The sequence below is a fragment of the Nipponia nippon genome, unplaced genomic scaffold (assembly GCF_047370975.1).
Source record: "Nipponia nippon isolate SJK-2023a ecotype South Korea unplaced genomic scaffold, ASM4737097v1 scaffold_1, whole genome shotgun sequence".
Classification (NCBI taxonomy): domain Eukaryota; kingdom Metazoa; phylum Chordata; class Aves; order Pelecaniformes; family Threskiornithidae; genus Nipponia; species Nipponia nippon.
The window spans coordinates 90,622,170-90,635,524 of NW_028262290.1; the positions used below are offsets into that span (position 1 = coordinate 90,622,170).

A 13,355-nucleotide genomic window follows, 5' to 3' on the forward strand; every position below is an offset into this window, starting at 1 on the left:
AGTGATAAATGTCTCAGGCACTTGCACTTAAAACAATCCAACATATCATAAAAAAAGAAAGACACCAGTCCATAAGGCAATCAATAACACTTAGTTCCTTTAAAGCTAAATTTAGGATTAAGACAAACGCATCCTATTTTACAGAATCGGTCTTATTTCTTGGGGAAAGGTAAAATTTAAACAAGAGCTGTGAAATCAAACCAACAGTCTTCCCACAGAATCAAAGATGACTGACCATCCTTTCCATATGCTATTTTTGTTCCATACTGATCAGTAAATTCTTTGATAATGCACCTGTCATTCTTAATCAGAATTGGATCTAAAACATTTATTATGTGCCCAAGACTGACTTGACTTGTGTCTCAGAGCTGTCTTGAACCTTTCCCTTTGAAGAAGCTAGTGGTATAAAATAACACAGTAAATCACTGTTCAGAAAGACAGAAGTCTTATTTAGCGTTTAAATGTACTTCACAGGAAGGGATCCAAGTACTTTTAACCGCTCCTATGATTTAAAGATCTTAATTAACATCAGTTTTATTTCCCAAAGGAAAACAGCTGCTCTTTGTGACAAAGCGTTTTCGGAGCACTCCACAAACTGAAAGCTGAACTGAACAGTATCACGTGCACCCACAGCAAAGCTTTCAAAAACCTTTCGGGGTGGAAAGAAAAAGGAAAAAGCAGCTTTAATCGGATAAGACTGAAAGGCGAGCGGGTCGGTAACTGCTCCATACACTAGAACACAGAGCTCACAGATACACACATCAGTACAGAGACTCCTTCACAGCCCTGGAAAAAATAACACCAGGCAGCACAAATTCTAAAGATTTTGAGCTTTTTTTCTGGATGCAAGGTGTTTTATTTGTTTTCCATTAGAATTTAAATCACAGAAGAAATAATTCTTAGTTCAACTTTTATATGCATATAAACAAGAACAGATTGTATTTCCTGACCCTATAGAGACTTACATCTCCCAAGGAATGCTAAAAGAACATAGCAAAAAATCAGTGAAAATTACCATGCAGTCTATATATAGCCATATTGTCAAAAAGCTCAGGCAAATAACACTTAATGGAAAACTAAATGTAAGGAATAGATTTTTTTAAAAAAACCTACTTCTAACCAGAATTTTTAAATAGAAGTTAATTGCAGAGTTCTAGTGCAAAGTCTTATAGTCAGATAAACACTATCATTTAAAAAAAGATGGAATTCCTGTTGCTGCATCTCACTGAAATACTGAAGTGATAAGACAATCAATCAGATAAAATATATATAGTTTTTACAGACACTTACTTGAATGGTGTGAACAGAAATGACAGTGTAGTTTCCTTTTTCTGACTCATCTTAACCTGCATAAAAAAAGCATTAAACCATTATATGCAAGTTGCAACAAGACTAAAAATTGTATCAGGAATTAAACTAAAAATCACAGAGGAGTTCTAAGACTTTGGAAAAGGAATGAAATCACACTGTTGATATATTTTCCAGGAAACTAGGTGTTATACTCCTGTATGTGTAATTCTTCTGAGTTCCTGGAAACCCAGACCTGCTCTAAAGTAGGTAAAATAAACCACTCCCCAGCCAGTGATTTGCACAGAAGGACTTCTACGGTTTTCAGAATAAAGGGAAGATAGGGCTAGAAGTGCTACCACATTTCAATGACAACCTCCCTCGATGAACCAGTATTATTTATGCCAGACGGCAATGAGTACACTGCAGCAACGCTGCCAAAGCAATGCTGTTAGATCGATTAACCTACACATGGATATATATAGAAGGTTTTGATGCCGTCAAAGCCACTTTGCCCAAGGCCCTTTGAAACATCTTTAAGGTCTCCTGCAGCAGCCTGACTCGAGTCTGACTGTCAGCATAAAGCACAGACAGGAACTTTCTAAGCGTACTGCTCCCAAAACCTGACAGCTTGAAGTAGCAACCTGCACATCTCATCCTATCCATCCAAGGCAACATTCTCTCCAGAGAGTACAAACAGTGGTCAGGTCAGCCCATCACAGGAAAAGTAAAAACCCACTCGGCATGTTTGAGCCAGTGCGCTACTTCTGCTTCAGCAGAGAAACGCAAAGGAAATTCACACGTGATCCTTACAAAACAATGCTAAAAACAAGCCAGCCAACAAGAAAATAGATAATTTAGCACTACAAAATGACAGAATAAAAATAAAGGAAGACAAGAACTTTTATTTCTTTAAATAATCCCTGACACACCAATTTAACTGAAAAAGACCTGAGTCACATCCTTAATTCTTAGAGCAGAGGTCTTCCAACTGTGGAGGTCACACCAGCACGCTTCAGCTTCACAGCCAGCCACCTCCCCTGCTACATGCCAGCTTTCCACCACAGATTTGGAAGTGACTCTGCTGCCGACACTGCCAACCTGGTATCCACACAAACTGCATTTGGGAAGGTGGCATTCAAGGGACAGAAGGTGCTGATGGTGCTAATCTCTTGAAGGTGCTCTCAGGCTAGTTCCTTGTTCCACCATTTCCCAACAGGGCAACGGTTCTCTCTCTCAGCTTCCCGTCTGTGGAAAAGATGGTTTTCCTTCAAAGCATTTATATGTCTTGCCAAAACTCAGATTTTTGGATATGGGACTGTTTTATTCTATTCTACAGTTGAAAAGCAGCTAGTGGAACATAACATTTTTTTGTTTGGACCACATATGTGTTCTCATAATATGGTAATATCTGATATTAGATGAATCCACGACAGAGAAGCCAGAGATGAACACTTGCAGAGCAAAACAACAGATACGACAGCATTAGCTAAAAGTTAATTAGGTCACTAATTTAATTTCTTTAATGGGCTGGTGCCTGTTACCTTTTTGATCTGTGTACTGACCCTGACTTAGAGCCTTGTCTCCCAGCCGCTCTTGCAAAGGCAGTATTTCCCTTTTCAGGTATCAGAACTCAGATTCTACCTACATACTGTAAGTAGGTTTACATTAATACTGATAAACATCAAAAGAATGAAAAGTTACTCATTCTTCTTACAAAAAAGGTGTTTATTAAAGTCTTTCCAACTCCTTCAGATATGGCTCACAGCTAGTCAATCAACATCATCCAGTATGCGCATTCAATTTTAGTCCTTTGAATTACAGCATGCTATATACAGCATACATCCTAGTATAATTATTTTACAGACAGCAACAATTATTATTCAAAGAAATATTTTTCTTTACCATATGTTTAGTTACCTTAAATTGCTCGAGAATCTGAACAGCGTTGGTAAATATGCTCTCTGCTTTGAAATGAGCACTATTGTTCAAATATTCAAGAGGCAGAGTTCCCTGGGGAAGAAAAATACATATATACATAAGAAATATAAATTAAGAAACAGGAATTTCTCTGACTGAATGGCAGGCCAAATGAGCAGTAGGAATACTTCAAATTACTGCTGAAATAACTACTGTAACTCCTTTGAAAATACTCTTCTCGTATAATTTCTCAGCATTACAGGGACTGTTCATAATATCCCAGCTCCTACAGAAACGCAAAAAAGGTAAATAACAGAAGTTGTTATTAAAGTATATAGTATACAGTAATACAACCTCAACTTTTAATCAGAAGCCATTTTTGAAATACCTAAAAGTCTTCCATCCAAAGACTTGCCTGGGCCTGACTCACCCAGTACTCGTGATGGGAAAGCGAGCAGTTCCCGTGCCACCCTATATACTGGGCAGCTTTCCTCGCATGACCAGGAGTGAGTGCAGGACAGGGGGACAGAATTTGGGGCAGTCTCCAGAAGAAATATTTTGAAAAATGTGCTGCAAATAGGTGTTTTAAAAATGAAACAAGCAGCATGGAAGCACACTAATGTACTGCTAATTGTCAATTAGGTATTTATGAGACAACCTTTGGACTATGTAATAATATACGAAGGAAATTCAAAAGAAAAAGCCATCTCACAGTGAGGACACTCACTGTTCACTTAATTAGAGGGACAAGATATCATCTGAGGAAAGTACACTAGTTTAAACAAGAAATAATTAAACATTAAATTGCAGGAACCAGCTTGTTTACCGGCTCAGCTTTCATGATTAAAATCAAGTGTTATTCAAACCATATTGCATTTTGACCATCCCTAAAAAACAAAGTAACAAAAACCTTTTATGTAGCTCAAGAGTATGAAGTTGAAGATTATAAAAGGATCAGCTGCCTTTCCAACTGAAAGCACTATACAAGATATAAAAAGATTAAGTTTATGCTCCAACCTGAAGACATACATATAAAGCTAAAACTACAAGCAGTCTCCATAACCTATAGCAGTTTTCCAAATGTATAACCTTTCCCCTCACACACCTCAAGTCTTGTCCACAACACCTTTGCGAGCAGATTTCTATAATACGGAAAAATGTTTGTACTTCTTACCACAGAATTCAGGGGGAAAGGCACACCAATAAGGGAAGCCATCAGCGGTGCAATATCAGCCTGCACAAACAGAAGCATCCCCATTTTAAGATAGTTCCAGCTTCTAGAGCTAATAAATTCAGTTTAATTTTAATGTATTTGCATTTGCAAAAGTAAATGGTGTAATACTGTGAAGTTATGACACACAAAACTACTTTATAATATTTTTTTTAGTTGCCAGTAGTCATCACGGCATGATTAGATTCAAAATCTGAGGCTCTACTACTGATAAAGCTTCAAAAATGCATTTAGTTTAAAAAGCAAATATAAAACCCCACAGTATTTATTCACAGGAATTCAGTACCTCCTTCACTGCACTCAGAGGCATAACCACTTTTTATGACTATTTATATCGCAGAAAAAACTAATTTCATATTTACAGTTTTAAGTAGTACACTGAATATACTGCTTTTCACAGCACTCCTTAATCCATGTTTCCAGAGTGCCGATTACTCATCTTCTCCCCTTCAGAGGGCAATTCTGCACTTTCACTCATGTCCCAGTCAGCCCTCAGGAAGGCCCCTCAATCCACACCAAGGCTTCTCATAAAATGTCTCCATTATTTTCTACTTGTGATGATAAACACTGGCTCTTGCCAGGTTTATATTTTCCTTTATTATAAAACTATGCACCAAAATTCTTTGTTTTTCCAGCATAAATCTGAAGAAACTATACTGAAGCCACAGGCACTGCTCCAGCCTCAGATCTACTGTGAAGAAGGAGACTCAAAACCATTATTTGTAGAGGACAATATATATGTATAGCATAATAGTAAGCAGAAGTCTAGTTTGCTGTTTTTAGCCACAGTCCCACACGTACTACAGGACAAAAGCTCTGTCTTTGGGGACTCCGTTACCCAGAACAAAGCGACGCTCCAGACTCTCCTATAGAGTCTCAAAATAACATCCCCATAGCTCCTGCCAACCTTGAGAAGAAAATTCATCTCTAATTTTGTACCAGGGCTTTGCTGGAAGTGGCTAATCCAGAACATTCCCAACTTCAACCTTCTAGCACAAATTTATTTCCCTTGTTTAAGCAGGTTTGGAGTCTGTTATTCATACATTCAGTTTCATAGGATGACAGGAAGTAAGAAGCAAACAAGCTTCAGGTGCACACACGTATGTGTGTTATCATCATGATTTAAAAAAGCTTGGCCAATTTAGTATCAAGGGCTAAGTCGTCCACCTTTTTTTCTTCCTTTACAGTACAAATTATCTAAATTGCTAAGTGGCTGCGCCATAATCACAGACCCTGTTAAAAAAAAAACAGTTTAACAGTATAGCAAGAATTGGTTTTGATTCGATAATGATAGCGACTTCTGGAAAAAGTGACAAAACACAGACATTGAAGTACATAGCTCTGAAAGAACTACACTGAACATACACACACGAATAACTTCAGTGCAGCAAAAAGCATAGAGCAGATGCTCACTAACTTGGGAAACACTGTCATCAGATCATGCTTTCTTTGTGTTTAGCTGGGCACCTTCATAGGAGATACCAAGGAGGTGTAGGCTCAGCTCCAGAAGAGTTTTGAAGTAGCAAGTAGAGGGAAAGCATCACAAATTACTTCTAAAGGTTTGCAAAAGCAAATCCCCCTCTGAAAACACATTAGATGCTATTCAAGTTACTTTCAGATAATGCACTGAGTTTTCAAGGAGTACCTGGCATATGGTGCTGCACTCTTTCTACAATGGCATATGATCACATAACTAAAAATGGTGTGATAATGCACCTTCAGGAAGAGAAGCTGTAGATAGCTGCCACGTGTTAACAAGCAATTTATAAACTTTTTCATATTATGTTGAGTATGGGTACGGTTCTTGCAACTCTAACATTTAAGTAACACATTCCAGGGAAACGCCACATCAGTGTGATCATTGATTCAAATTCCATCAACCAGTTTAAAATCACATAAAACTCAAATTCAGGTGAAAATTTATGAGCCATTAAATTACTTATGTTTGATACCTGATTGACATCCAGCCTCTTCAAGTTCTCCAGTTTCCATTCTGCAAGAAATAACAGAGCACATGAACAGCTAATCTACACAGATTTGAAAAGGATAATTCAGTTGACATTTAATGTCTTGTTGCCATTTTCCGTAAAGTGTGGTTACTAAAGAAAATTACAATTTGGCTGCAGGATGCTAGCTCAAGAGGGGTTACAGATGGAACTCAACAGGCAGAAACAATAAAATGCATTCATTTCAGTTCACATTTTCTTTCATCCATCAGGATAAATTGCTGCCTGCAATTGTGACCCAGATCAGTTGAAGAAAGTCCAAGGTTTTTATTTTTTTCAGTACAGTATAGAAGGTGAGGTATTACCTCCTGTGCCAACTAAAAGATTCAAACTCAGGTTTAGGAGAAGGGCCGTTTAAATCTCTTCAATAGTTTTTAAAAAAGGTTATCCCAAGGTCCCCAATATACCGGTACAGAGCGGTACAAACGTACTTCATGTCTGCCATAAGCAATACCGGCCAAGAGCAAGCTCAAGGGAAAAGTTCAACAATTTAACAATCAGAACAACTACAATGAAGGCAGAGACGAAGCCAAATGCACAAGCCCCCAAAGCTGTGGTGCATCATACAGAAAGCTGGTTCAAAACGGTATTTTCCTGCTCTCCATTAGCCTCTCGGGAAGTAAAGAGGAAATTGCCTGTTTTCTTTGGGGGTGAATAGTTATTCAAAAACAGAGTTTAGCAGGGTTTGTTTTGTTTTTTTTTTTTTCCCCCATGTCTTCTTTTCCTAATGTTTAAATTCACTGCCCCACTACCCACAGCAATAATATGAACAGTAAAAGCAACAACAACAAAAAAAAACACCCAAAAAACCACAACACACAGCCTTTTTTTTTTCCCCCAAGCTTAAAAAAAAAATAATCAGATACACAGAAAAACATGACAGCGGATGAAACAGATTTGCTGATACAGTACTTAAAATACTGTCAATGAGCTACCTAGAGCAGATCTCATGTACAGCAGTAAAGACATAGGGGGCACCTACCCTCAACTTGGGAAACAAACTTGATGTTAGCAACAGGAGCACAGCCACCTTCCTCAGTACACACACAGAAAGCTAAATGGGCCAGTCACCACCCTGCTAATGCCACTTGCCAAAACGACACCACAGAAACAGCACAGATGGAAGCCTAGCACCTCAGACCACTGACAGTGTAGCCACGTTGCTGAAAACTATCCTTTGGGTTTATGTGAAGTAGAAGTTCAAATGTACCAGAAACAAGCTTAATGAAAAACACTGGTAAACCATAGCTCAAAGGTCTGGCTCAACCTCATTTATTTTTTCGAAACAGGCATTCAAATCCTAGACCACACCAGCCTTTCTCCATCTCTCGATACAGCCCATCTGTGCCAGACCCAAATCTGTCTCAGCTGAAAACAGCCTGAGACAGGAAACATTCACATTCGCAGTATGCATGTACCAAACTTCTTTTCAGCAATTAGCTCATACCACTGCTAGCTTCAGGGGTCTGAGCACAGGTCCACTGTTATTTGGGCCCAGGAGCACCCTGAAGAGCAGCCGTGTACCTTAACAGCAGCAAGATATACAGTCACATCGAGTTCCCATGGCAACGCAGAGGAAGTATTATCAGCATTAATCATGAATTGTCTTAAACTCACACCAACATGAACAAGTTTGCCTCCTTCTGCTTCCCAGAAAAGGAAATGGGTTTGTATTTCTAGACATATAGCCTCTCACCCATATTTCTATTATATAAATGCATTGCTTGTTTTCCTTTAAATAACATTTTCCAATGAAAAATGTTGGAAAACTGTCTACACACGCACAATGTACTTAAAGTAGGAAGAAACTGCAGCTCTGCTAGAGAAATATCTAGCTTTGTGAGAAGCTTTTACACCTCTGCTTTCCCTACTCAGACATTCCCACAAGGCACAGAGTTGAGGACATCTGCCTTGGACCAGGAGCTGTAAGGCACCGAGCCCAGGAGCTCCCAAGGACCGGGACACACCTGCAGCCCGGGCTGTACTCCCAGGAGTGAGACGCCTTGGGTGTACGTGCTGCCCACGCTGGTTTATGATTCCAGCTCACTGTCTAGGTCTCCTGTACAGTGCTCAGCACAGTTTTCCACCTGCTTGATAGGTTTTTTTTTTTTCTTTATCCTGCCCTGCTTTTACTGCAGCTCGCTGGGCAGTCAGATGCAAACAGTCCAGGGGAAACAGCAGGGAAGCGCCGGTTCAAGGCTGAGGACGCGGCTACACGAACCAAAGAAAATCTCACGTAAAACCTCACAGAAGCAAAAACAGTGAAGGGGCACACTGAGCTCCCTCAGCCACGGCAAAGCAGGCTGAGCCCCCTCCAAAACAGGGATGTGTATAGATGAAAACAGCCACCCCATGTCCTTCGGCTGCAAAAGGCTGTGCCTTCACTTACAAGCTTCTCTAGACTTGCACCCCAAGGCGACCCGGCACCGAGGAGCCGGAGAGCAGCTCTGTATTCTCTTTCTTTCTGAAGAAGGGTCAAGCCAACAGCCAAATGGGTAATACTAGACATTGCCCACAGGATGCAGGGCTGCCATCACAAATCCTTCCAAGATGATTGCATGGCCAGGCCTGAGGGAAGGCAAAGCACAGGTGAAGGGACTGCTAAGGAGAAGGCTGTCATCCCAGAGCAGACACTGTGCCCTTCCGGCCATCCAAGGAGCACATTAATCTTTTCCATGCCAAATCGGACAGACTAAGTCGTGCCTGTTGGCACTGCCTTTGGGGCTATCAACCCCCAATGGCAACGATGAGAAGAGAGACAATTCACTGAGCTGCCTACAGCCTGCTTGCACTGAACAGAGCATAAGTTTGTCAGCATTAGAAATATTCTGCTGTTTCCATGAACTCTTGACTCAGAGAAATTAGGAAGGATTGCCAATAGACGCAAGAACGTGAACATTGGTGCATGCAATCGCAAATATAAGTCAGACACCTGCATATGTAGAATCACAGAATCATTAAGGTTGGAAAAGACCCTTAAGATCATCAAGTCCAACCGTTAACCTAGCACTGCCAAGTCCACCACTAAACCATGTCCTCAAGCACCACATCTACCTGTCTTTTAAATACCTCCAGGGATGGAGACACAACCACTTCCCTGGGCAGCCTGTTCCAGTGCCTGACTACCCTTTTGGTGAAGAAGTTTTTCCTGATATCCAAGCTAAACCGCCCCTGGCGCAGCTTGAGGCCGTTTCCTCTTGTCCTATTGCTTGTTACTAGGGAGAAGAGACTGACCCCCACCTCGCTACAACCTCCTTTCAGGTAGTTGTAGAGAGCAATAAGGTCTCCCCTCAGCCTCCTCTTCTCCAGGCTAAACAACCCCAGTTCCCTCAGCCGCTCCTCATAAGACTTGTGCTCTACACCCTTCACCAACTTCGTTGCCCTCCTCTGGACACGCTCCAGCACCTCAGTGTCCTTCTTGTAGTGAGGGGCCCAAAACTGAACACAGTACTCGAGGTGCGGCCTCACCAGTGCTGAGTACAAAGGGATGATCGCTTCCCTAGTCCTGCTGGCCACACTATTTCTGATACAAGCCAGGATGTTATTGTCCTTCTTGGCCACCTGGGCACATCAATGACACAACGGTCTTCAAAAAGCTCTCCTCTCCTGCACAGTCTCAGCTGCATTTGTATGGAACAGGGAAGGAAAATTCAAAGAAATTTTCAAGAGACTTCTTTTAAGCATCTTTTCTCTCATATGTTAGCTTTGTGAAAATATCTGAGATTGTAACTTAATGGAGTAGCTGAACTGTACTGACCTGCGAAAGCGCCAAGTTCCATTTCAACAACAATTTTTTCTTTACTTTTAAGCTACATAGCCTACTATAAGCTACATAGAATAGAAGCTATAATGTACTACCAGAGAGAGAATAGTCACTTTATAAGAAGATACTTGTTACTCAAATAGAGATTCAAACTCCCAAGATACTCAGAGACCCTCAAATCTCCAATAGAGATTATCCCTGGCAATTAAGAACGTGTAAAGATAGTGTCTAAACAGACCAACAACATGCTCAACAGCTGGAAAGCTGCAGAGCAAGTCCAGAAGGAAGGGAGGAGTTTCTGATGTTTGCTTTGGGGTGTTTGGTTTTTTTTCTGGTTGTTTTGGTTTTTTTGGTTTTTTTTTTTTGTTTTTTTGGTTTTTTTTTTTAAACCATCAGAAGGAAAACATGAAGCAGGCACAGCAGGGTGCGGACACATTCCCTCCTTTAAGAAAATACACATTTCCCTAACAGATGACAGCCAAAAAGCTTTCCCTATTGTGTACCTGGAAGTCAGCTCAATACTCATCTTCTTTGAAATGCTCTCACACCATTTTCATCATTACCTGAAGTCAAACGCTGAGGTTTGTACTAAAGCTGCTGAGAATCAAGGAAACTGACAGCTGTACAAACCAACTCTTACAGATCAACCCTTAGAGACATCAAGTGCCCTTAGGAGTCTAGCAGATCAGCCATCACAGACACCAAAATCAGTTTGTTTTACTCTGTTTTCTATTTTTTATTCTACAACTCATTTTCAATTTTATCAGAGACATCATCGTTTTACAGCAGCAGTTAATCACAAAGAGTGAAATGTTAGCATGGTCTATATCTGAGAAGTCCTGTTTGTTTAATCTGTTACCAAATACCTTCTCAAGAGCAGGGTGAGGTTAAAACCTCAGGGCTGAAGTAATTTTTGCCTGTTTTCTCTTCTCTAATGTAGCTTGACAAACAATCCAATAACAGAGAAAATCATTACCTCATTGATTGCGAGTAACAATCTGAGAGATTCAAGGCATCTTAAGAAACAGAGCAGGCTACAAGAATGGGGCAAATGAAAGAGGAAGAGCTTGCACAGTTTAATCACACATGGTTCTAGAAATCCACTGATATTTCAGTAAGCCAGTATTTATTACATTAGACATTTGAAATATTAGAAATGAATTATTTTTTTTTAAAAGTTTACTCTTCTTATACAAAGGGGAAATATAACAGTAAAGAGTAAAGTTTTTATTGAGAAAGACTATTTACATTTCCACAACAGCCACAAGGATGCAAGTGAGACAAGACAGCCCCTGGAAATTCCCCAGGGTTGTACTGTGAAGCTAGAAGAGAGTCTTAGGACATGTCAACTTATCATGTTTCTGTACGCATAGCTTTTAACCTCTGGGAGTCTTCCTAAGAATTAAGTCTCCTTTGGAACTAAGTTTTAGGAGTGTGAATAGTCTCCTGTACCCAAAGAGAGAAAGTCTTCAATTCCATGACTGGAAAAGAAAACCGACTCTGATATTATCTACTCAATTTTGCAATATCCTCCATAGGCATGCCCTGCCACCTTTTCTTTCCACACCACACAAAGCAAATCATATTTACTGTAATGGAACAGAATTCAGTGAAGATCAACAGGTGTAATGGTTAAACACCTCTCTCTCCACCAAAATCTTGCACTTAAGTTTTATATTTTACCTACCTTTCAAAAAATTGTCTTCAAAGAATTGGGATGTGACTTTCTGTGGATAATTCACCCCAGCACCCCAAGCAATCAGTGGTGTTAAAGTTTCTGAGGGATGACCAGCTCCATGGGATCCTAAGATACACCAAACCAAAAAAAGTGTAAACTTTAAGACACTTGGTGTAAAAACAAACAATACCTATGTATATGCACACATGTACTAAGTTCTTGTTACAGTATACACACTAAAATCCTGTTACAGACAACCTATTCCAGCTTCATAGCTTATTTTTATGCCACTAACAATAAAGGCTAAATTCAAGCTGCAAGTTGGGAAACAGGTACCACTTAAGTCAAGCCTATAAAGATATAACTTTGTATATTAAAAAACCCAAACTGTTAACATACAGAAACTAAAGCCAAAGTATTTGAAAGCCTCAAGGTGTAGAGGAGTTACCTACTCAAAATACGTGCATGTACCAATCCTGAGCATCCCATGAAAACCAGGGATGGTTGATTTCAGTAAAATTAGGCACATGCCCAAAAAATCACATAGAACTGATCTCTGATCCCCAAATAAGGATTAGACTTCTATTTCAAATCTAGGAGATAATATGCATTGCAACTGTCATCCTTTCCCCAGTGATATAAGTTCATTTTTAAGGTTTTAAAGCCTGGTAGCACACTCCTTAAAAATTGATAAAACATGACTTCCTTCCCCAGGGAAATTAATTCCCTCCAGATTAACGTATCAGCTGCCAAAAGGAGGAAGCTTTAAAACCATGACATCTCAACAGCAGCTGCACTGAAGCAGAAGCCACACAAGCTTGAAAGAAATGCTGGTCATTGAACTCAGTGGGTGAGGCACCACAGCAGTGAGATAACCCAGTCTCAGAGGGAATGACACTGTTATACAAACTCTATGCCAGTCACTGCACAGTCTACAAGATTATACATCTTCCTTGTATTTGCATAGATACACACTTTTCCCTCTCTGTGCGTGTGTGTGTGTGTATATATATATATATATTAATAATTACAAAGGACAGAGAATAACACATTGTTTTAAGGACAGCTTTTTTTAAAAAACAAACAAACCAACCACCAGAATTGGGTATGAAATTGGGAATAGCATTGAGGCTGTACAACAATCACTATAGCAGAGCTGAAGAGCTAGCTTTGCTTTCTTGAAACAGCCCTAAGCTTAAGAACACACAGGTTTGGGAATAAGATTTCCAATGTTTAGAAATCCCTTGGAAGGCACTCTCTGGGCCCAAAAGCAACAAAAACTGCTCTTCTTTGCAGAGCCTGGGAAAAGAGCAGATGGAGACAGTGCTTCCTCCATCTTCCAGGCATCAGTTATTTCTTTCTATTGCAGGAGCAAAGTGCAATTTTTGGTGAGCTTTCATTTTAGCCGAGCCACCAGCTCCATCAGCATTTTACTGAGACTCTGCCTCCGTGAATACTTTAAGGCATATA

At 40.0% G+C, this 13,355-nt stretch overlaps 1 protein-coding gene across 14 annotated transcripts in view; it reads right to left on the reverse strand.

Moving 5' to 3' along the window:
• PIGN (phosphatidylinositol glycan anchor biosynthesis class N) overlaps positions 1-13,355 on the reverse strand; it is a 112,374-nt gene that overhangs the window by 59,353 nt on the left and 39,666 nt on the right. For all 14 annotated transcript variants that reach the window (XR_015705657.1, XM_087761687.1, XM_087761707.1 and 11 more), the window contains exons 8-12: positions 11,895-12,011; positions 6,391-6,431; positions 4,382-4,441; positions 3,208-3,300; positions 1,291-1,346 (exon numbers count right to left, since the gene is read on the reverse strand). Coding sequence is in view for 13 of the 14 variants with exons in the window: in XM_087761687.1 (XP_087617813.1) it covers positions 1,291-1,346; positions 3,208-3,300; positions 4,382-4,441; positions 6,391-6,431; positions 11,895-12,011 (367 nt within the window). In the remaining variant the exon portion in view is untranslated. The remainder of the gene's footprint in view (positions 1-1,290; positions 1,347-3,207; positions 3,301-4,381; positions 4,442-6,390; positions 6,432-11,894; positions 12,012-13,355) is intronic.